General features: G+C 43.0%; 1 protein-coding gene across 3 annotated transcripts in view; it reads left to right on the plus strand.

Annotated features, from left to right (window-relative positions):
- Positions 1 to 24,927, plus strand: part of LOC137563019 (disintegrin and metalloproteinase domain-containing protein 9-like) — a 116,022-nt gene that overhangs the window by 48,198 nt on the left and 42,897 nt on the right. For all 3 annotated transcript variants that reach the window (XM_068274943.1, XM_068274944.1, XM_068274946.1), the window contains exons 12-17: positions 3,616 to 3,752; positions 7,874 to 8,054; positions 9,684 to 9,776; positions 16,832 to 17,027; positions 19,436 to 19,541; positions 23,640 to 23,808. In XM_068274943.1, the coding sequence (XP_068131044.1) occupies positions 3,616 to 3,752; positions 7,874 to 8,054; positions 9,684 to 9,776; positions 16,832 to 17,027; positions 19,436 to 19,541; positions 23,640 to 23,808 (882 nt within the window). The remainder of the gene's footprint in view (positions 1 to 3,615; positions 3,753 to 7,873; positions 8,055 to 9,683; positions 9,777 to 16,831; positions 17,028 to 19,435; positions 19,542 to 23,639; positions 23,809 to 24,927) is intronic.

A 24,927-nucleotide genomic window follows, 5' to 3' on the forward strand; every position in this document is an offset into this window, starting at 1 on the left:
AGAAAGAAGACACCCCAAGGTATTCCGTTAGGAGTATGGTGAGTTCATAGAAGATTTTATTTTTTGTCACAAGTTAGCGGAACTTGATTTGTATTGGTTTTTTTTTCACAAAGTGTCAATTTCCGCTAACTTGTGACAAAAAAAAATCTTCTATGAACTCACCATACTCCTAACAGAATACCTTGGGGTGTCTTCTTTCTAAAATAGGGTCACTTGCGGGGTTCCTATACTGCCCTGGCATTTTAGGGGCCCTAAACCGTGAGGAGTAGTCTAGAATCCAACTGTCTCAAAATGACCTGTGAATAGGACGTTAGGCCCCTTAGCGCACCTAGGTTGCAAAAAAGTACCACACATGTGGTATTGCCCTACTCAGGAGAAGTAGTATAATGTGTTTTGGGGTGTATTTTTACACATAACCTTGCTGGGTGGGAGAAATATCTCTGTAAATGACAATGTTTTTATTCTTTTTACACACAATTGTCCATTTACAGAGATATTTCTCCCACTCAGCATGGGTATGTGTAAAAATACACCCCAAAACACATTATACTACTTCTCCTGAGTACGGCGATACCACATGTGTGGCACTTTTTTGCACCCTAACTGCGCTAAGGGGCCAAAAGTCCAATGAGTACCTTTAGGATTTCACAGGTCATTTTGCGACATTTGGTTTCAAGACTACTCCTCACGGTTTAGGGCCCCTAAAATGCCAGGGCAGTATAGGAACTCCACAAATGACCCTATTTTAGAAAGAAGACACCCCAAGGTATTCCGTTAGGAGTATGGTGAGTTCATAGAAGATTTTTTTTTTTGTCACAAGTTAGCGGAAAATGACACTTTGTGAAAAAAAACAATTAAAATCAATTTCCGCTTACTTGTGACAAAGAATAAAATCTTCTATGAACTCACCATACTCCTAACGGAATACCTTGGGGTGTCTTCTTTCTAAAATGGGGTCATTTGTAGGGTTCCTATACTGCCCTGGCATTTTAGGGGCCCTAAACCATGAGGAGTAGTCTTGAAACCAAATGTCGCAAAATGACCTGTGAAATCCTAAAGGTACTCATTGGACTTTGGGCCCCTTAGCGCAGTTAGGGTGCAAAAAAGTGTCACACATGTATCGCCATACTCAGGAGAAGTAGTATAATGTATTTTGGGGTGTATTTTTACACATACCCATGCTGAGTGGGAGAAATATCTCTGTAAATGGACAATTGTGTGTAAAACAAATCAAAAAATTGTCATTTACAGAGATATTTCTCCCACCCAGCATGGGTATGTGTAAAAATACACCCCAAAACACATTATACTACTTCTCCTGAGTACGGCAATACCTCACGTGTGGCACTTTTTTGCAGCCTAACTGCGCTAAGGGGCCCTAAGTCCAATGAGCACCTTTAGGCTTTACAGGGGTGCTTACAATTTAGCACCCCCCAAAATGCCAGGACAGTAAACACACCGCACAAATGACCCCATTTTGGAAAGTAGACACTTCAAGGTATTCAGAGAGGGGCATGGTGAGTCCGTGGCAGATTTCATTTTTTTTGTCGCAAGTTAGAAGAAATGGAAACTTTTTTTTCCCTTTTTTTTGTCACAAAGTGTCATTTTCCGCTAACTTGTGACAAAAAATAAAATCTTCTATGAACTCACCATGCCTCTCAGTGAATACTTTGGGATGTCTTCTTTCCAAAATGGGGTCATTTGGGGGGTATTTATACTATCCTGGAATTTTAGCACCTTATGAAACATGACAGGGGGTCCGAAAATTCGGAGATGCTTCAAAATGGGAAAATTCACTTTTTGCACCATAGTTTGTAAACGCTATAACTTTTACCCAAACCAATAAATATACACTTAATGTTTTTTTTTTTTATCAAAGACATGTAGCAGAATAACTTTCGCACTCAAATGTATAGGAAATTTTACTTTATTTGAAAAATGTCAGCACAGAAAGTAAAAAAAGTCATTTTTTTGACAAAATTCATCTTTTTTGATGAATATAATAAAAAGTAAAACTCGCAGCAGCAATCAAATTGCACCAAAAGAAAGCTGTATTAGTGACAAGAAAAGGAGGTAAAATTCATTTAGGTGGTAGGTTGTATGACCGAGCAATAAACCGTTAAAGCTGCATTGGTCTGAATGGAAAAAAAGGCTCTGGTCCTTAAGGGGTTTTATGACTGCAGTCCTTAATTAAAGAAAACCTGAACTGAAAATAAAAGTCAAAATAAACATACACAAGTTATACTTACCTCCTGTGTAGTCTACTCAATCTATTTTTCCTCTCCTGCCTCCTGTTTGTCCACTGTGATCAAGGGAATTCTCCGTCCTCCATTTTGAAAATGGCTATTACCCTATAACAGCCTCCTGGTCAGCACACTGTTAAACTGTAACATCGCCCACTTGAGCCATAGGGAAACATGGAGACATCAGTTCTCCTCTCAGCTGTAACTGACAGCAACTGATACATAACTGACAGCAACTGATATATTTCAGTTCTGACAAAATGTTGTCAGAACTGGAAGGGATCATTGTCAGAAGAAAACGGTGAGCTTCTGAGAGGAACTGATGGCAAGGTAACTATGTAATGTTCATTTGAAGCTACCTCATGTGTTTATTTTAAATAATTTTACTCAGTACAGGTTCTCTTTAAGTCATATTTAAAAAGGCAGTTTTACTTGGGACTTCTACTGTCCCCCTGCAGTCACCCTGTGGCCGTGCCGGTACTCAATGATGCTCCGGTCCCCCACCGCAGCTCAGTTTTGCTCCTGGCTGCGCGTGTCCTCATTCACGCTCCCGTCGCTGGGAGGGCTCTTTGCAGGCTCAGAAAATCTCTACTACACCTGCCTTTTTTAATATGCCTGAAAGAGAAGCCGAGGGGGATCTTCAGGGGCAGATGGGACACAGAGGGATGTTCTCTGCCTCCTGGCATGCCTCTGTTTCCCCCAGCCACTACTCTCTAACCGCCCCCCCCCCCCCCTCCACGCTATAGCCCCCCGAGATTAGCAACAATATTTGTCGCTAACTCGGAGGTAAACACAGGGGAGAGGAATTCCCTGTTCAAAACGCCTGCCAGGGGTGTTCCTACAGTTTCCTGAGCTGCCATCGGGCAGCTCTCTCTCCCCCCGGCCGCTCCCCCGCCTCCCCGCATGCTATGAGAGACAAACTGTCTCTCCGTGCAGCGTCGTGACCTATAGGTCACAAAAGTGAAAGTGGGCCATTGTGGTCCACGGGAGCGGCGGTGGGCAGCTACCTGATCTGCTCAGCCCCGCAATCAGGTAGCCTACTTTTTTTTATCAATTTCTAAAGCCCACCTCTCTTTAAAGTTTTCTTTAACCACTTGAATACCAGCAAGGACCAGAGACTGCTGTTACAAAAAATGTGGGTCACCGACATCACGCCACGTGGACCCATCGCTCACTTCATTTGCGCCGCTCTCCCGTTGCTGAAGCCCACTTGCTCTGCCAGCACTATGACAGCCAATGAAACGGGGAGGTATTTCTCCAAACATAATAAACAGATAAACAAAACTTAAAAAATTAATTTATACCGATTTTATTGTTTTAATTATTTTAATAATCAATTTCAATAATCCATATTGAATTTCTCTATGTTCAGTTTCCAACAGGAATAAGCTTGGAGAGGTATTCCAGCCTTGTCGCTCATATCCTGGGTCACAATCTAGGGATGCTGCATGACAACCAGCGGAAATGTGACTGCCCAGATCCTGCATGTATCATGGACATGAACATCATGTGAGCTGCCTTATTGTGCTGTGTGCCTGTGGCAGCTATGCCATGTATTACCATAGTTTGCTGTATCATTATGGACATTGACATCATGCATGCGAGCTGCCTTATTGTGCTGTTTGCCTGTGGCAGCTATGCCATGTATTACCATAGTTTGCTGTACTATTATGGACATTGACATCATGCATGTGAGCTGCCTTATTGTGCTGTGTGCCTGTGGCAGCTATGCCATGTATTACCATAGTTTGCTGAAGTATTATGGACATTGACATCATGCATGTGAGCTGCCTTATTGTGCTGTGTGCCTGTGGCAGCTATGCCATGTATTACCGTAGTTTGCTGAAGTATTATGGACATTGACATCATGCATGTGAGCTGCCTTATTGTGCTGTGTGCCTGTGGCAGCTATGCCATGTATTACCGTAGTTTGCTGTAGTATCATGGACATTGACATCATGTGAGCTGCCTTATTGTGCTGTGTGTCTGTGGCAGCTATGCAATGTATTACCGTAGTTTGCTGTTGTATCATGGACATGAACATTATGTGAGCTGCCTTATTGTGCTGTGTGCCTGTGGCAGCTATGCCATGTATTACCGTAGTTTGCTGTAGTATCATGGACATTGACATCATGCATGTGAGCTGCCTTATTGTGCTGTGTGCCTGTGGCAGCTATGCCATGTATTACCGTAGTTTGCTGTTGTATCATGGACATGAACATCATGTGAGCTGCCTTATTGTGCTGTGTGCCTGTGGCAGCTATGCCATGTATTACCGTAGTTTGCTGTAGTATTATGGACATTGACATCATGCATGTGAGCTGCCTTATTGTGCTGTGTGCCTGTGGCAGCTATGCCATGTATTACCGTAGTTTGCTGTAGTATTATGGACATTGACATCATGCATGTGAGCTGCCTTATTGTGCTGTGTGCCTGTGGCAGCTATGCCATGTATTACCGTAGTTTGATGTAGTATCATGGACATGAACATCATGCATGTGAGCTGCCTTATTGTGCTGTGTGCCTGTGGCAGCTATGCCATGTATTACCATAGTTTGCTGTACTATTATGGACATTGACATAATGTGAGCTGCCTTATTGTGCTGTGTGCCTGTGGCAGCTATGCCATGTATTACCATAGTTTGCTGTACTATTATGGACATTGACATAATGTGAGCTGCCTTATTGTGCTGTGTGCCTGTGGCAGCTATGCCATGTATTACCGTAGTTTGCTGTAGTATTATGGACATTGACATCATGCATGTGAGCTGCCTTATTGTGCTGTGTGCCTGTGGCAGCTATGCCATGTATTACCGTAGTTTGCTGTAGTATCATGGACATGAACATCATGCATGTGAGCTGCCTTATTGTGCTGTGTGCCTGTGGCAGCTATGCCATGTATTACCGTAGTTTGATGTAGTATCATGGACAGGAACATTATGTGAGCTGCCTTATTGTGCTGTGTGCCTGTGGCAGCTATGCCATGTATTACCGTAGTTTGCTGTTGTATCATGGACATGAACATCATGCATGTGAGCTGCCTTATTGTGCTGTGTGCCTGTGGCAGCTATGCCATGTATTACCGTAGTTTGCTGTAGTATCATGGACATGAACATCATGCATGTGAGCTGCCTTATTGTGCTGTGTGCCTGTGGCAGCTATGCCATGTATTACCATAGTTTGCTGTAGTATTATGGACATGAACATCATGTGAGCTGCCTTATTGTGCTGTGTGCCTGTGGCAGCTATGCCATGTATTACCGTAGTTTGCTGTAGTATTATGGACATTGACATCATGCATGTGAGCTGCCTTATTGTACTGTGTGCCTGTGGCAGCTATGCCATGTACTACCATAGTTTGCTGTAGTATTATGGACATGAACATCATGCATGTGAGCTGCCTTATTGTGCTGTGTGCCTGTGGCAGCTATGCCATGTATTACCGTAGTTTGCTGTAGTATTATGGACATTGACATCATGTGAGCTTCCTTAGGCCCGGTTCACATTAGCGGTGGCCGTCCGGAATCGCCGTGCCGGAGCCGGACCGCTTGCAGAACGGACGGAACGGACGCACGGCAATAGCAATGAAAGCCTATGCGTCCGTTCACATGCGTCCGTTCTGCCGGACCGGAGCCGGACCGGATCCGGACCGGATCCGGACTCCGGCGTCCGTTCCAACATGCGCTATTTTTTGGTCCGGCTCCTCCGGCAGCCGTATCCGGGGCGGAGCCGGACTGCACCATCCGGCCAATGGAAACCAATGAGAACCGGAGAGCGCACAACACACTGGCTACAAAAACCGGACGTTCTACCCCACTTCCTATGCATTTTGGATGGGGACCACATGGGCCCAGCGTTCAGGTGGGGCAGCAGCGATTTCATGCTGGAGCTCTAGGCAGCAACATGTCTGATTAGTCTGATAACGAGGAGGCGAACAACAGAGAATTCCCAGGTATACGAGTAAAAAATGCCTGGATCCATGGTCCCAACTGCAGTCTCTGTATCCACGGATGGTCTCCACACGTCCACCTGTCTCCAACAATGACCCCAGACCCTTCTGCTGACCTCCCAGACCCCAGGTAATAACAGGTTGTTATCTCCTTAAGAAACCGGATCCGGACCGCAACCGTGTTCACACCGCACGGAAACCGGATGCAAACGGACCGGATCCGGACCGGATCCGGATAGGAACCGTACGGATCAGGTCCGGTCCGGATACGGTGCGGTCCGGACATCCGGTGCGGTTTTGACAAAACCGCAAGTGTGAACGGGGCCTTATTGTGCTGTGTGCCTGTGGCAGCTATGCCATGTATTACCGTAGTTTGCAGTTGTATTATGGACATGAACATCATGCATGTGAGCTGCCTTATTGTGCTGTGTGCCTGTGGCAGCTATGCAATGTATTACCGTAGTTTGCAGTTGTATTATGGACATGAACATCATGCATGTGAGCTGCCTTATTGTGCTGTGTGCCTGTGGCAGCTATGCAATGTATTACCGTAGTTTGCTATTGTATCATGGACATGAACATTATGTGAGCTGCCTTATTGTGCTGTGTGCCTGTGGCAGCTATGCCATGTATTACCGTAGTTTGCTGTTGACTTAATCCGCATTGCTCTTCTTCGCCATCATTTTCAGCATCCATATAAGACATTGTGTATTGCTGTTATGCTAATTTCTCCTAGAAAAGCACATTAATTATCAGAGTAGGGCAAGGTGCATTCTTATACACTAATTAGCCACAATATTGAAACCACTGACAGATGAAGTAGAGGTTATTGATCAATTAGTTACAATGACACATGCAATCATAGTGGAATATACTAGTAAGTGAACAATCAGCTCTTGACAGTGATGTCTTGGAAGAAGAAAAAAAATCAAAAAGGGTGGCCTGCATGTAATTATTTTCTTTTGCCCGCTTATTAAGAGAAATAGAGTTTACATGTGGGGGAAACGTCAGAAATGTTTCACTACCAAGCAACCACCCTACCTTCCAATACCCTTTATAATCTCTAAACTGTAAAGTAGAGGAGGGCATACTATATGGCTAAAAAACTCTCTAATCATATCCTTGAGCTCTTACCTAAGGGCTGGGGATGCCAATACAATCTGTACTGGGTTTTTTGGTCTAAGCCAGGCATGGGCAAACTTGGCCCTCCAGCCACAATGCATTTGCCTTTATGAGTCATGACCTTGGCTGTCAGACCCCTGCAATGCATTGTGGGACTTGTAGTTCTTTAACAGCTGCAGGGCCAAGTTTGCCCATGCCTGGTCTAAGCCCCTTATACCTTCCAGGTGTTCTTGGTTCTGGGTCACCAATGAACTGTATGGGTATAACTTAGTACTGGTCCAAGCCCTATCCTAGAGCCATATCAATGCATGCCTTGCACTGAGGAGGACCAAAAGTCCAAAACAGGCTACAGATTCACTATACACCAGCAGCTCTGGATGTGCAGCCTTGCTTTCAAGGTCATATAGAGATGATTTGCATATTCAGGAGTGATGCATCATAGGAAACCACAGTTGCTCATTTAATGCTGAATTATCACAAATACCTTCTGTTTTAAGAAGGCAAAATTACAGTTAGCACTACTTTCTATTAATACTCTTGTATTGTACATCATTTCCAGGACTGCTCGGAATGTGAAGCATTTCAGCAGCTGCAGCAAGTTGGATTTCCAGACGTTCGTGGTGGATAACATGGCCACATGTCTCCTCACTCACCCGAACATGAAGCCGCAGATGGACTCTTCCTTGTGTGGGAATAGAATGCTGGACAGAGGGGAGTCCTGTGACTGTGGATCTGCAGCTGTCAGTATTCATAGATTAGATGCACCGTCCTTTATAGTACTGCAGTTTGTTTGCAGGCAGCTGCTAGCGAAATATAAAGACGCATTTATCACATGGTTCTTCCCACATTTTACAGTAAAGTAAAGGTTGCGTCCCTAGGCTGGAATTGTGGGAACAGTGAAAATACAAAACAGTCCTGCAAGCTACAGTGATTGAGCATATATGGTGTGGGAGCACCTGAGTCATTCGGGGTAGTCCACCATCCTCTACGTCAACAAAAAAGAACAGTGACTCAAGCTTGCTTTATTTAATGGAGTACATAGTGGAAACCAGCATAACGTTTTGGGCAGTGGCCCTTTCTCAAATACATTATAGCAGGTGTGGTTATAAATAATGGCACTTGGTGCTGTCGAGTTTTTTTCTTGTCTGCCAGTAGTAAAGATGATTGCGTGCAGGCTGATTGTGGATCAAACATTATGAACAAATTACATGACAAATATCAATCATATATTGTAAAAGGGTAGAGGAAAAAAGAACACAGGGAGGTCCGGGAGCCCACTTTGGTGCAATACCGTTAGTAGGAAAAATATTTTTTATAAGTATAGAGGTAATATACTCACAAGAGTAGGTTGCTGTAAGAGGCAACCACTCATTTTCACATGTGGGAAAGTACCGTCCCCACTCGGCCTTGACAATTGGTCGCTGCTCCCAGGAAAGATTAGATCTATCAAACACCGTCTGATATCGATCTTCCCACAGTATGGGGGTACTAGTACACCTCCTAACCCCTCCAAAATTCAATCATTTATTGATTTCTCTTCTATTTTTAAACTTCTCACTTTGCAATGTGTTGACTTATTTTTTTCCCACTACTACTATTTTTTGGGGAAAGTTCCTCTTTAATCTGAGTGTAGAGAAGGTACAATGTTGTCACATTTTCATGAAATCCTCAAAAGTAGTCAAAAGCAACTGACATTGCTCCACTCACAAAATTTTTTTTTGCTGACGGGTTAACTAGACTTAATAGGGCTCCCCAAAAATGATAGCATGGGCCCCCCCTGGTCCCCATAATCCATGAGGGTCATGCTATCGGAGCCAGCAAATGACAGCAGAGAGTGTTCTGCTGTGAAGCACCTACTGGAAGCAGGAAAAAATGACACGCTCCCTCTACTCTGCATGGCGGGAGGAGGTGACAGGGACAGTTTTTGTGAGCTAAAGGGGAGTTTTTTTGATAATGGGCTGCACTTTGGGTTGGGGAGAAGGAGGATGAGGGCCCCAGAAAGCCTTTGGGCCCCCTTGGGATTGCAGGGGTCGCAGGGGTGATTGCTACGCCCATATTGGCTGAGGCAACAGATAGCAATGGTTCTGTTATAGTGAAATTCATTTTTATAGTTTTAATTTATACTGTACAGTACTGGATTGTTTTATTTGAGTTTCCATTAATCCTTATATTTTTGGGGGGCACAAATAAGCCAGCAATGTCACGTCAATGGTTCACACTATCAAAAGTACTGTAGTTGTTATGGGAGCTCTAGATGCTTCTAATGTCTAACCTAGCAGTCCCTATAGTGGGGAATGCCAATCAGAGCAGTACAATAATGAGTATAGACAAAGCAATGTGTAAAACCTGGATATAAATTGTTCTTACAGGAATGTGAAAATGATCCTTGCTGTGACTATAGAACATGTACTCTGAAGCCAGGTGCACAGTGTGCCAGCGGAGCCTGTTGCTCAAATTGCCAGGTAATGTGTGAATCATATTCTAGTGTTATAGTACTTTATAACAAAATCAGTCAGTTTTCGTCTGGGAGAGCTAGCAGAGCTGGGAACATTAAATGTTCGTTATTTCTTTTTGCTGGGAGCTGAATGAACCACATTGTACTTTACACTGAGAAGGCTGCTGACTTCAACCCCTTAAATTGGAAATAGCAATATGAGACTGCAGAGAGGTTCTATATACTATTGCTACTACACATACAATTAATTATCTCATACGTTTTTTTTTCCGTTCAGGTTTGCCTTAACATTACAAACATATATGTGGTGAAAAATGAGAGGAATTGATCTGAATTGGTTTGCCAGTGCCATATGGCATATGGCAAGCCATATGACTTGTTCCCTCTCTATGGTAGTCATACAAAGAGCTCTTGTAGTAGTTCTGACACTAAATACAGTAAAAAAAATGCACCTTCAAGCAAATTATGTTTGTGTGGAAAAGTCATTTTTTTGGTTTAAAAAACTATTCTTTAAGTGTACTGGAGGCAGATATTTTTTAGTTGAATGTTGCGCGGAGTGGTCAGAGTCATGGCATTAGGCAGTGAACATGCCTCTGTGTCCGCTCCGCGCCATTCTCCATGTCCCCCGCGCCCTGCTGCTCTCCCCCCCCTGAATCTTCCTACAAGCAGCTTATCAGTAGATTAAACTCTCTGGCTTTCAATTTCCCAGGATTACTGTGCAAAAAGTGATCCAAATAATTTTCATAACCTTTTATTTCCCGTAACTTGCCAAATTGTGTCAAGCAAGGGTCTAGAATACAGTGCAGGAGAGTATTGACGTGTATGCATGTCAATACCGTTCACCGCATGTTTTGTATTGACATATAATACCGCTAGGGAGGTTAATGGGTAAGGGGCGTCCCTTGCAGGAGAGGAGAGGAAATCCTGCCTAATGCCCCTTTCCCGCCCCTCACAGCCATCTTACTGGCTGTCTGTTGTCTATCCCCTGCCTCTCCCCCGCGCCTTACATGCCTGTCAGTGCTCTGTGCTCTCACAACTCACACAACACTTCCAAAAACAACTCCAAAAAGACTCCAAATAGACGAAAGATTATGAATTCCAGATATACATAGATGTGAAGGTAACTGCAAAGTTGTCCGAAGGAAAATGTCATGCATATATTTAGACCATCCTGGACTTCTCCTTTGAGGGTACTCTTAAACTGCATTAGCTGCAGAGTGGTGCAATGGATAATTTCATGTGACTTTTCATTGTTGCTGTACTCCCAATTTTAATGATGGGCACTGCAACGTGCTAAGTGCGCAAGTGGCCCAAAAGTCCAGCATGGTGGTGCTACCATCATGCTGCAAAATCGGAATTATCAGGTGTGCCAGACACTGATTCATAATGGTAATGATGTGATCATAAAGTGAGGCATACAGTATAGTAAAAGTATGCCTCACTTCCAGAGTAAACGCAAATAACGTAAGCGTGTCTGTAACGATTGGTGTCAGCACGCAGAGAGAATCTGATTATTGGTGATCTGCAGAATCACCGATAATACAGATATATTGCTAACCTCTGGACAACTATGGGTATGTGAGTGTTTGGTGTAACAGTAATACTTTGAGTAGCACACCTGCTGAGCAGGTGATAATTGACAGTGAAGAGACACGGCTCAGAGAGCACAGGAACCTTCCAGCAGCCTGAGGCTCCTCAAGGGGAGGAGTCAGGCTAAGGATAGGGAAGGCCAGAGAGTGAGTGACACCTGAGGGTGGATGTCACTATCTGGTCTGGAGACTATCTCTTAACAGGAGAGATAGCTCTCAAGGTCGGCCTCGCCTGGTCGGCAACACACTGACAGATAAAGTACAAAGACAGAAGGCTGATTCGGTATCCAAGGCAAGCAGGGTCTGGCAACGGAATATCAGATATGTGAGGTACCCAATCAGAAGACAGAGGAATAGTCGGAAAAGCTAAAAGTCATAACATATAACAAACAATGCCTATTCTGGGTGCGAGGTCCTTGGTCTCAGCACCCTGGAACTAGTCTGAAATATAACACAGATGGTAGTACAGTTCCCTAAGCTGGGTGTGAGGTCATTGGTCTCTACATCCTGGAACTAGTCTGAAGGTATAACACAGATGATCACACAGATGATAACCCTAAGCTGGGTGTGAGGTCCTTGGTCTCTACACCCTGGAACTAGTCTGAAGGTATAACACAGATGATAACACAGTTCCCTAAGCTAGGTGTGAGGTCCTTGGTCTCTACACCCTGGAACTAGCTTAACCACTTTGTCCTCCTTGACGTATAAAAACGTCAAGGAGGACAGGCGCGCTCCCGCGGCCGATCGCGCGCGTGCACGCGCACTCCCGGCCGCGGAGTCGGTAGCCACGGAATCAATGTATCAGGCTATGGAGCCCGATCATTGATTCCTCTCCCCCGCTGAAAAAGCGACAGCTTCTCTCGGAAGCTCCGCTCTTTCTGAAGCTGTGTCCCTCTAAGCGTACATTGTACGCTTAGAGTGACGTCATGTAAAAAAAATCGAGATTGCCATCTTGTGGCCAAAAAGTAAAACTACAAGTAAATACCCAAAATCATTACAATACACCAATATTTCCCCAAATAAAACACTTTTATATCCCACCCTCCCAAAAATGCCCACATAAAATGTTTAATAAAAAAAACAAAAAACATTACTATTAAAAAAAAACAAACAAACACAAATATTTACCTAAGGGTCTAAACTTTTTAAATATCTATGTAAAGATGAAATATTTCTCTCTATTTTTTTTTTATAAGCTTGTAAATAGTGATGTATGCAAAACGGAAAAAAGCTCTTTTATTTCCAAATAAAATATTGTCGCGATACATTGTGATAGGGACATAATTTAAATGGTGAAATAACTGTGACAAATGGGCAATAACAATACGTGGGTTTTAATTATGGAGGCATGTATTATTTTAAAACTATAATGGCCGAAAACTGACAAATAATGAATTTTTTCATTTTTTTTCTTATTCTTCCTGTTAAAATGCATTTACAGTAAAGTGGCTCTTAGCAAAATGTACCCCCCAAAGAAAGCCAAATTGGTGGCGGAAAAAACAAGATATAGATCAGTTCATTGTGATAAGTAGTGATAAAGTTATAGGCTAATGAATGGGAGGTGAACATTGCTCGGATGCATAAGCTGAAAACGACTGAGATGTTAAGTGGTTAAGCATAAACAGAATAACAATTCAAAGTAATCTGGATAAGTGTGAATTCCCAGGTCCACCTGGTTCAAACACACTGAAGGATCTGACTAGGTCTGAGTGCTTCCACGTAGTGATCGCAACGGCAGACAACTTGCAACTGGCCAGCAGAAACTATATATGGAGTAGTGCTCTCCAGCACCACCCCTAATTGCTCAACCAATAGTATCCTGCTCAGGAGTCAGCTGATCGGCGTGGTCAGCTGACTCTCCCTGCCTAGTATAAGAATTCTGCCTCAGCGCGTGCATTCCTAAGCCTGTGTGCACTAACAGACCCAGACACACGCTGCCGCGTGCAAACCGCCGCGCTGGGCGCGGAAGCAGCCGCCTGACTGTTGTTGCATGCGGCAGCTTTTCCGCGTTCCGCCCTGCCACTAGACACACACTTCCGCGTGCAAACCACCGCGCTGGACGCGGAATCAGCCGCCTGCTCAGTAGCACACGTGGCGGCTTTTCCGCGATCTCTCACAGTATCGCTTGCACTATCCGCATGGCTCCCACCAGCCTGCACCGCAGTCAGTGTGATGGCTCCATAAGTCTATCACTGCTTCTGTGTCATGATGCGATGATTTTGTGTAATGCAACGCAACAGCAGAAGTGTGAAAAGACTCTTAGTGAATAGCAAGACTTTTACAAAGAAAAGAGAGCTAATGACCCTTTGAACTTCTCTGCAGTAAATCCTTATCTGAGGTTGTCTTTCACTGTTTCTTTGGAGTAGTATCAAAAAAGTTTCTGTACCGTGTTAGCCAAACAAATTATTTAGGTAGAAAAAACAATGTTGTGTAAAAAATAATACCTTTTAATGGCTAACTGATAGAGTTAAATTATGAAAGCTTTCTGGGATCTAGTCCCCTTCTATTTAAGCATATTTCCAGATGTTAGCTGAAGTAAAACACTGATGCAGGTAAATAGTAAACACGAAGATGGCTTCACGATCTTCAGAAACCTGCTGGATTTCATGTATGCTTGTACAAACTCACTGGCTCCAGCCTGCTGATCACCTGACACCTAACAGGTAAACAGTAACCAGCACAACTGTCACCTTCGTGTTTACTATTTACCTGCAGTAGTGTTTTACTTTAGCTAACATCTGGAAATATGCCTGAAGAAGGGGACTAGTTCCCAGAAAGCTTGCATAATTTAACTCAATCAGTTAGCCATTAAAAGGTATTATTGGTACTTGTGTATTATCCCGTCTAGCAGAACGGGCTCGGCAGTTAGACAGGCTGGAAAAGTGTGCACTGTGCTTCTTGAGCAGCTGATTCACCACAGATCAGCTGCTCCGTTCCATTCAGCTTTCCTCACTGCGCAGTGTTGTAGCCCGTCCCGAAGTCACAGCACTTGTCTGTGTAAGATGTGAGTAGAGGGGCTGTACAGCACACTGAATGCAGTGAGCTCCGCTCCATAGACAGCAGCCGCTGATCCCCGCTTAGGTAAGCTCTCCCCTGGTGGGCTGTGATTAGGGGCGAGACCCTTTTATAGACAAGCTGTATGATAGCGGGCAGATTGCTGCAGGGCACAGCGCTGTACATAGCAGGGGGTGTGAGGTGGATCACCTTGTGCTGGTGCTCAGCAAGTCCTGTTCCCTGTAATGTAATTAGGCAGAGTTGGTATGCTGCTAGAATCACTTGTAATTCCCCTCCTCCAGGCTGGAAGGCTTCATGCCTCTTTCATTATTGCTCTCTATTGTTCTGCGGTCTGATCGCTGACGGAAAAGCCAACACAGCGCTGTGAGGAAAGCTGTGTGGAACGGGGCAGCTGATCTGTGGTGAATCAGCTGCTCAAGAAGCACAGTGCACACTTTTCCAGCCTGTCTAACTGCCGAGCCCGTTCTGCTATGGGACGGGATAATACACAAGTACCGTATTATTTTTTACAAAACGTTTTTTCTACCTATATTTCTTTGAAGTATAAATGCTTCAGAAAACAGCGCTCAAAGAATTTATTTTCAATAGATAACAACTGAAGTTTCTTTGAGGCTCATAAACACATACCAACAATCTGCCCAACTATCTTCCAAACTTGTCTGTTGGAAGATGAGTTGGGCATGTGTACAGCTGGCAAACAACCAGATGACCAACTGATAACAGGTTGTTTGCAAGATGCAACACATACAGGTTGGAACGTGTCTACAAGTCTTTTGAACAACTTTGCTGTTTTCGAATGCGGACATGTTGTGGTTGTGCATTAGGTTGGACGTGTATGAGCCTTACCTTTTTTTGTACTGGACAATATGAGACTCATATCTTTACTACTTATGTTCTTTTTCTCTGCTGTACTGCACATACAATTCACTATCTCATAAGCTTATTTTCACTTCAGATTCCCTTTAAAGTTATAATTTATGATGTTAATATTATCTTCTAACACTTCTAACACCTTCTTGAAGCTATCTTTTGCAGCTATTGTTAATGATTGAGTTTAATTATAATTATTAGTGTTTACCAGTTTTCTTGCATAAAAGTTTATTTCTGTGTTTAAAACCATTTCTATTATTAATCGTGACATTCTGAAAATCTGTTCTTGTAAATTAGAGTATTTTTTGTTACTATGCTTGTTAGGAAATTTAAAATAAAACAAAAAGAAAAAAAGTATTTAAAAATGTCTTTTTATGAAACCATACTAGAAAAATTCTAGCTTCCAACTGACAAACCTGCACAAGTGCACATGCATTAAGCATGTGCAGGGATTGATTATGTGGGGTGTATAGTCAGTTTGGAACAACAACTGGGATATTGACCTATTGTGTTATAAAACACGATAATTGCTTTCAGTGGAGTAACTACAATTTATAGACCCCCTGCAAAACTTTGATGGGGCCACCCCCCCAATATTAACACCCCCTCTATTGCCTCCCCTTGGTGCCCTTTACAGCTTTGGGGCCCATCTCCCAAGGGTCATAAATTGTGGCCATCATGATCTTCACACCCATAACAAGTATAGCCACAAATACACGTGATCAGAAGTATTGTCCCCTGTATTTGAGGAAGGGAAGGTTAGTAGGTGGAGCCACAAAACAGCTCTGGGCGCTTCTGCAATTGCAGGTGCTGCTCCCCTCTAGTTATGTCCCTGATTGCTTTGCTACCAAACACTTTTCATGGTGTGGATTCCTGGTCATCGCTGTGAGTATGTAGAATATGATGTATTAGCCATAACGTAATAGTAACGTGAGCTGAAAAAATGAGTTAGAAACTGACCTATGGATAGGGAGGGCTCAAAAGAAGCTTCCTGGTCCTCTCTCTGGCACTGAGAAAGGACCACCGTTGGGCCCATTCCACCACCGAACTTCTTAAACCAGTGTGGTCTGATATCTCTTCTGCCCTCCTTGAGTAGTCTTCAGAAGTACTTGTGTCCCCGAGTACTTCCGAAAACGAGTGGATCTGTACTGCGCATGCACAAGTCCGGGTTTGTGCATGCTCTGTACGGATACGTCTGTCTCTGGAAGCACTCGGGGACACGAGTACTTCTGAATCCTACCGAGTAGTCCCAAAGGCACAGAAATTCAATGGGGGACAGGGGTGGAACAAAGGGCGGGAGAGAAGACCAGGAAAGAGCTATGGGTTCCAGAGCCTTCCTTCTCTATAGGTGAGTATCTAACTCATTTTTTTCAGCTTGCTTCAGTGTTGCTTTATATGCATTATTTATGAATTAGAATAGATTGTTAATGACAGAAAATTTATTTTATGGATTCAAATTGAAGCCCAGGAAAAATATTAGCCCTGGACAAACACTTTATAACTACATCAACAAAAAACAGTAAATGATTAATCATGGTAGTGTTAACATTAATGTTTTTCACGTGTGTGTGTGTGTCTCTACATTTAGTTTCTTCCCATGGAGACGCAGTGCAGAAGACATACAGAAGAATGTGACCTGCCTGAATTTTGCTCTGGAGAGATGGCAGCCTGTCCTGAAGATGTTCACCAACAAAATGGGAATCCATGTAGTGATCATACTAGTATTTGCTTCAATGGAAAGTGCCAAAGTGCAGATAAACAGTGCGAGAAGTTGTTTGGCCAAGGTGTGTATTGAATTTTTATTTCCTTTGACTATATTGAATATAGCAATTTCCACACACTGAAGATAGTTAGGAAGGTACTTGTCCTAAAGTAACTGTATACAGAATAACAGATTACATTTATTTTAATAAACACTTATTTCATGGTGTGGATATCTGGCTTCCATATTTCACTGAGTTTCCTACTTAGTATTACCCCCATGATCTCCTCCTGGGTTTTGAAATTGCACAACTAAAACAACATACAGCCAGTAACGTCAGGGGGAATTTGGACACCTGCTCTGTATACTCCTTCTAAGTCAGGTCAATAACTCAGGCTTGGCTAACTTGGCTTTCCTTTAAAATATGAGAATAGGACAGTTTAAAGGATACCCGAGTCATAAATAAAGATTGTTCTTTTACTTATCTGTGTTAATGGACTGCGCATGCACATAATTCTCCTGGCCATGGTAGTGCGATCAAGGAGGCATACCGCCAGGTCAGTGCATGCTTAGCTAAGTTGTAGACTTTACTAGCTCACACAGCGGATCAAGGGAGGGACTTGATGAATCACACCCTTCCTGATTCAGTCTCATCAATTCATTTGAGCTGTGGCAAAAATGTGTATGGACCTCGGGCCTCGAAGGACTGGAGTCAGACATCCCTGCTTAAAGGAAATCACAAGTGAGAAATATGGAAGGAGCCACTGACAAATTTGTTTTTAACATGTTACTTACCTTGCTTCGTGTTGGTTTCCTACCCTAATATTTTCTGAATGAAAGAAACATTTGCAAATAACTTTTTCTGTTGGACTCTTAATCCATGGACAGCTAACAAAAGTAGGAGGCCACCGAAAGCATACTCAGTAAACCAGCCCTAATCTTGTATGATGGCTGTATATGTGGGCATGTGTACCAAAGTATTTGTCTGAGTTGACCCCTGTCATAGTTTATAGCAAACATTTTTGGGGAAGTGAGTTAACACACCAGTGTGTTATTTTTGGTATGTAGGAAAGAACTGGAAAGCCTAAAGGAAACCCACACTCAGATGGTGCCCTAGCTGGAAGTTGGCCCTGGACCTCTACTTGTGCTAGGAGACTGCTAGTCACTACACCACTAACACAGGAAAAATAGGCAGACCATCATTTGAAAATCACCTCTGACTCCACTGGTGGCACACTTGTTACATGTAATTTGCTTAGAATACCAAAGTCAAAATATCAGCATGGCAATTCTGAGCAGGAAGTGTGGTATAAATATGAAATGAATATAAATGGGATTATTCTCTTTGCCATGATTAGTTATCATATAGAAATTGGGGAAGGAAACTGGAAGAAATGTGATGGTGTTGCCATTGCCAATAGCAGTCAATTAGTCAGTAGTCATGCAGTCTTCTTTTCATTTTTTTTTTCCTTGTCAAACAAAACTTGTTTATTGATTATGTGGATCTGCTCTGTTTTTAATGTTGACCTTCAAAACATGTTGGACAGGAAGTGACTGCACAGCTGAGGGGTGTGGCTCAGCCTTAAGGATATGATCACATGGCCTTCCTATAATGAATCTCTGAAGCACTTCCTGTTTTTCTTAAAATAGGCTAAAACAAAATGTGTTAAAGTGAACCTGTGTGTGTCTAATTGTATGGAGTGAAACTAAGGCTGTGTGACACAGGTAAACATGGGGGCTTTCAGTTTTCGCTTAAGTTGCACACATGTACTATTGCCAGCCGTGACCAGGGCGCAATCCGTCAAGTGACAGTTTATGGCCTAATGCTATACAGACATGTATGAAGGGGGAAAGGGATGATACATGGCACACGATGGATCTTCATAGAGCAGGAGTAGTAAAGAGGGAGAATAGTGGATTAAGCCGGCACTCAGACTAGATGGATCTCTTACTGATACATTTGGAGGGATCGGGGCTGCCATACACATGCAGCCATCTCCGCCAATAACCATCTAGCAAGTGTACAAGGCTTGATATTGTAAGAAAGGTTGACACCGCTACACCCCACGGACAACAGACCGTGCGGGACCAGGTCAGCAAAGCCCATAGGCAATATGAGTACAAAGGAAAAAGGTCCGCACCGATCCATTAATCTCTTCTTAATTAATGGACATATCCAGAGTAAGACACCATCACATCTTAAGCTTGAGATGTGATGGTGTCTTACTCTGGATATGTCCATTAATTAAGAAGAGATTAATGGATCGGTGAAGACTTTTTTCCTTTGTACAAGGCTTGAGTTCCACTCAGTTGCAGTCAAATCTTTCCATTGGTCACTGCTTCTTAGAACACTTTGTGGTGTAAAAAAAAACCACCAAAAATCTCCATATACATCCATTCAAATCACTCCTTTTCACTTGTTTCTGTATGCTGTACACAAATAATTTGCTAGGCATAATAGGAATCCTAATGACTGTTGTCTCTTGTCAGATTCACACAGTGCTAACCTGCAATGTTACCATGATCTGAACATCATCGGAGATCGTTTTGGAAACTGTGGAGGTTTTAAAGGCTTTTATTTCCGATGTCAAAAAGAGTGAGTTATACTTATCCTATAGGAAGCCAGAATGTAATGTCCATATTCCAGCTTAAAGAGTAACTGTTAGGCATTAAATACAAAATTAATTTTCTAGTGCAGGCTGTCACAGACCGCAAGGCCGGTCTGCGGATGGGGTAAATCGATCAGCGTCAGAAATCCTCTCACACGGTCATTTGTTCATCACGAAGGGTAACCCGCGTTCGCAATTTGATGAACTGACTCGCGAAGGGAGCGTTCGGATACCAACAGATTCACCACACACATACAATTCAAAGATCTGCCACCAAGCGAGTTACACAGCCCGCTACTGTAATTACTAGGACTTGGAGAACGCTTTAGTAACCCCTAGCAGTATGCAGGAACCTGGGTCAGATCGTTATATCTGGGCCGGGTTCTCGCATGCGGGTTATAAAGATATACTTCTATTAAGCACAGGTTAGCGAGTTCAGGAGAATAGGTACGATTGTGTATGTTCAGCAACAGGTCATAACCGCTAAACGATTTTTAAAACGTTTAATAACAAAAATGCATTACATACAGTTATATACACCAATTAACATATATACGCAGAGCTTAAAAATAAAAAGGAATAAAATCAGAAAATTCTTACTTAGTTATGCTGAGCAGTCCATTTGAAGAATTAAGAAAAAGAGTCCAGTTTTAAAAGTAGACATTCAGGTTAAAAGTCCTTGAATCACAGCATGTGGCGGTTCTCCGTGGAACACATGCTTGGACTTCCCTGGTCGATGAAATTTGGAGAACTGAGGGAGGGGTCCCTCGCAACCAGTTTTGACTGACCTGAGTTTTGGGCTGTCACTACCTGGAAAGTAGGTGTGTTTCAGGCGGGGTTACCTCCTAATCAGCAGGTTGCCACCCACAGACTCAGAGCAAGAAATGTACCGATTATTAATAATCTGTGTAACTCTGCCCCAGATTGGCGCATCGGAAATCCGAGACTATATTCATAAGCGGCTTGCGACCCTGTATCAAACGAGGCTATACATGCCTATTCTATCGAATTCGCTCTACGCAGGCCGGATAAAGTGGTTTCTCTACAGATTCCTGATAGCTAGAAAATTGCAATTTAGGTGACTGATAGAACTAATTTCTAGATATCAGGAAATGTAATTTTTGTCTTGCTGTGCCAAACCTATTTTGAATTATTAATAAAGTAAATGTTCTCTTTGTTTGAAGCTATGAGCTTGGAGGGAAATTCTTATCTTACTGGTTGGATCTAGTTTCCTTGGGGAATGCTGTGCCAGCAACTGGCCCAGCGGGAGGTCTGGCTAGGTGTGAGATTCTTTCCATGTTATCAGGACACTGGCGAATGGGGTGAGGGGCTTGCTTCCCTTCACAAGAGAAAGGAAAGACATTTTTTTGTACATTTACACAGCACTGACAGTAATGGCTGGACCATACGAAAATCGTTGGCGATTGTGCACGACTTTCCGTAATGTTCGTCACACAGGCTCTTACAATAGTCAAGACGATGCTAACCAGGCAAATCCAAACTTTAAAATCACTCTTACTGTGCTCCTTCTCTCCCCATGCCCCCAGGCTCTAAGATGGTACGCAGACTAACACAGACGCAAAAGAGAAGTGACATGCTATGCTGTATCAGCCTGATTGGCTGAAGCCTCTGTCACTCACCTCTCCGTGCTGTGATTGGCCACCTGCTCTCCCCTTCACTCTCTATGTTTCAGCTGTGTTAGTGCGTAGGGAGGGGGCCAGGGGCTGTCTCCTTTCACTGTCCTCGGCCCCCCTCCTCCAGAGGCATGTGGGCTCCCTCTCTGCTGCATCTGCCCCCCGCAGAAATCTCCCTCTTCCCCGTGCTGAATATTGGGGAAGGACACAGCTGCACACAGATTCCCTGAATAATGGTTCCAGGCGCTGCAGTTCCCTTCTATACTCTCTGCACTGCCTCTGGTGGTAGTGCAGAGAACAGATGGGAATGCCAGCACTTGGATACATTATTAGGTGAGTCGTTGCCTGCTGCCTTTATCCTCCCTGCTGTGCTCTGAATCAGTGCGTGGATTAATTACACTGCATGCTTCACTGTAGGCACATCAAACCCGCAATGTGACTTTTTGGCACTGTAACATTGCGATGGTATTGCAATGCAACATGCACAAAGGACCCTTAAAGGACACTTTAAGTGAGAGGGATATAGAGGCTGCCATATTTTTTTCCTTTTAAACAATGCTAATTGCCTGACTGTTCTGTTGATCCTCTGCCTCTAATACTCTTAGCCATAGACTCCAAACAACAAGCATTCAGATCGAATAATTCTGACTCACGTCTGACAATATTAGCCACACGCTTGTTTCAGGTGTGTGATTCAGACATTACTGCAGCCAGAAAGATCACTGGCAAAGCCAGTTCATGTTCACATTCACTTTCATTAAAGTCACGATAAAAATCACATAAAAGTCGCCGCATATACAATTTGTGCGATCGCGGCGATTTTTTTATGTGATTTTTTTTTACTGTGATTTTAATGAAAGTGAATTGGAGTGATTTTTAAAAAGCGCTGAGAAAGCGCTCAGCAATCACAAGTGCTCAGCAAGCGCAGCGAAAAGCGTTTATAGTGTGTATCCAGACTTAAAGCGGACCAGAACTCAGAACTTCCTCTCTGCTCTAAAAGATAAGCAACAGCATAATAACCTTTAAAGAAAAATATTGATTTCTTCCAGCTGATACAAATCCTGCAATACATCTGCAGTGTGTCTACTTCCTGCTTTCATGGAAGCAGCCATATTGTTGACATTCTGTGTTTACATATTAGCTGCTCTGTAGTGGCAGAGTAGATTCCTGAGTTGACACAACAGAGATATCAAATAACGGTTGTGATTAGTCACAGATTAGGGGGAATTATGCCTGGTACACACTATGAGATTTTCTGGCAGATTTACTGTCCGAGCATTTTGCGATTGTTTTTGACTGCTTTCTGATCGCGTCTATCGGAAATAGCTCAAAAACACCTCTGCTTTCCGATCAACTTTATTTCCGAGTTATTTCCGATAGCAGTGAACAGAAATCAGTCTGAAAACTATCGGAAAACTATCGGAAATAGAGCGGAAACAAGATCAGCCATGTTGGAAATAATCAATTTCCGATAGTTTTCGATTGCTTTCTGTTCGCTACCAGAGCGGTTTCTGAGCTATTTCCGATAGACGCGATCAGAACAGTTAAATAACAATCGGAAAACGCTCGGAAATAGATCGGAAATCAGATCAGACATGTTGGAAATAATCGATCTGACAGTAAATCTGCCAGAAAATCTCAGTGTGTACCAGACATTAGACAGATCTATTAGATAATTTCCAACCGGTCCAATCGGATTGCCTTAGATTTTGCAATAGATTTTGGATACTTATCAAAGCAAAATCTATCACAAAATTGATCTGAAACAATTTGGACATCTACACACGATGCAATTTCTTACTAGATCTATCTAATAGATCCTTCTATCTGATAGAAAATTGTATCGTGTAGATGAGGCTTAAGACAGGCTAAACTATCTAAAGGTGGCCATACACTTATAGATTTACAGCAGATTCGACCATCAGATAGATTTCTGTCAGAAGCCTGTCAGGTCGAATCTAACAGGAATCTATCTGATGTGTTCCACACTCTAGGAACAGATTTCCAATAGATTTCAGAATGAAATCTATTGGAAATCTATTGAAAATCGATCTAAATGCCTTATTGGACCATTAGATCCAATGCAACTCTATGGGCCATCGATCTGCTGCCAGCAGCAGATTGACCTAGATCTTCCATCCTGTCAGATAGATCAAATTGGTTCGAAATCGGCCACAAATCGATCAAATGGGGAATTTGATAGAATCGATTTCTGATTGATCGATTGCTAAAATCGACCAGTGTATGGGCCCCATAAATATATACAGGGTGAAATTGTCAGTTTTCCTTCTGTCCTGTGCAAGAGTTCAGGTCCACTTTAATATACCTAACCCTAAAATATATTCTATCATGCAGAAAAGGCTATTTTAACATCTTTATTATGAATTGGGGAACAACATATATTTCAAATTTGGCTGCACCTTAACATTAACGTTTCTTTTAACTTTCCAGAAATGTTTTATGTGGCAAATTACATTGTGTGATCAAAGAAGGAGGGAGTGTAGAAAATATTTCAGTTTCATATGAGGTTGGTGAGCACCAGAAGTGTGTTACTGCAGATTATCCTGGTGTCACTGATCCCCTCTTGGTCAACGACGGCACAATGTGTGGAACCAATAAGGTAAAATGCATTTAATAAAATAGTTTATTATATTTTATTCTTGATATTTTTATTATGAAGCAATTCTGAGAGCAGAAGTTTACAATCTCTTCCTCACTATGTCCTAATTTAAATATGGAGGAACTAGCCAACTGTGCTTTGGTCACATGACTATTTTATGAAAGATAGCTGACAAGTAAGGGCTTGTTCACACCTAGGGCGTTTTGTCTTTTTAAGCGCCGGCGATTTTCAAAATCGCCCCAAAAGATCTTGTGCAATGATTCCCTATGAGAGTGTTCACATCTGAGCGGTTGGATTCTGATCCGCTCAACAAATGATGACATCAACACCCTATATCAGGTGTGCATAATTATTAGGCAACTTTCTTTCCTTTGGCAAAATGGGTCAAAAGAAGGACTTGACAGGCTCAGAAAAGTCAAAAATAGTGAGATATCTTGCAGAGGGATGCAGCACTCTTAAAATTGCAAAGCTTCTGAAGCGTGATCATCGAACAATCAAGCGTTTCATTCAAAATAGTCAACAGGGTCACAAGAAGCGTGTGGAAAAGCCAAGGCGCAAAATAATTGCCCATGAACTGAGAAAAGTCAAGCGTGCAGCTGCCAAGATGCCACTTGCCACCAGTTTGGCCATATTTCAGAGCTGCAACATCACTGGAGTGCCCAAAAGCACAAGGTGTGCAATACTCAGAGACATGGCCAAGGTAAGAAAGGCTGAAAGACGACCACCATTGAACAAGACACACAAGCTGAAACGTCAAGACTGGGCCAATAAATATCTCAAGACTGATTTTTCTAAGGTTTTATGGACTGATGAAATGAGAGTGAGTCTTGATGGGCCAGATGGATGGGCCCGTGGCTGGATTGGTAAAGGACAGAGAGCTCCAGTCCGACTCAGACGCCAACAAGGTGGAGGTGGAGTACTGGTTTGGGCTGGTATCATCAAAGATGAGCTTGTGGGGCCTTTTCGGGTTGAGGATGGAGTCAAGCTGAACTCCCAGTCCTACTGCCAGTTTCTGGAAGACACCTTCTTCAAGCAGTGGTACAGGAAGAAGTCAGCATCCTTCAAGAAAAACATGATTTTCATGCAGGACAATGCTCCATCACACGCGTCCAAGTACTC

Source organism: Hyperolius riggenbachi, chromosome 3 (genome assembly GCF_040937935.1).
Source record: "Hyperolius riggenbachi isolate aHypRig1 chromosome 3, aHypRig1.pri, whole genome shotgun sequence".
Lineage (NCBI taxonomy): Eukaryota > Metazoa > Chordata > Amphibia > Anura > Hyperoliidae > Hyperolius > Hyperolius riggenbachi.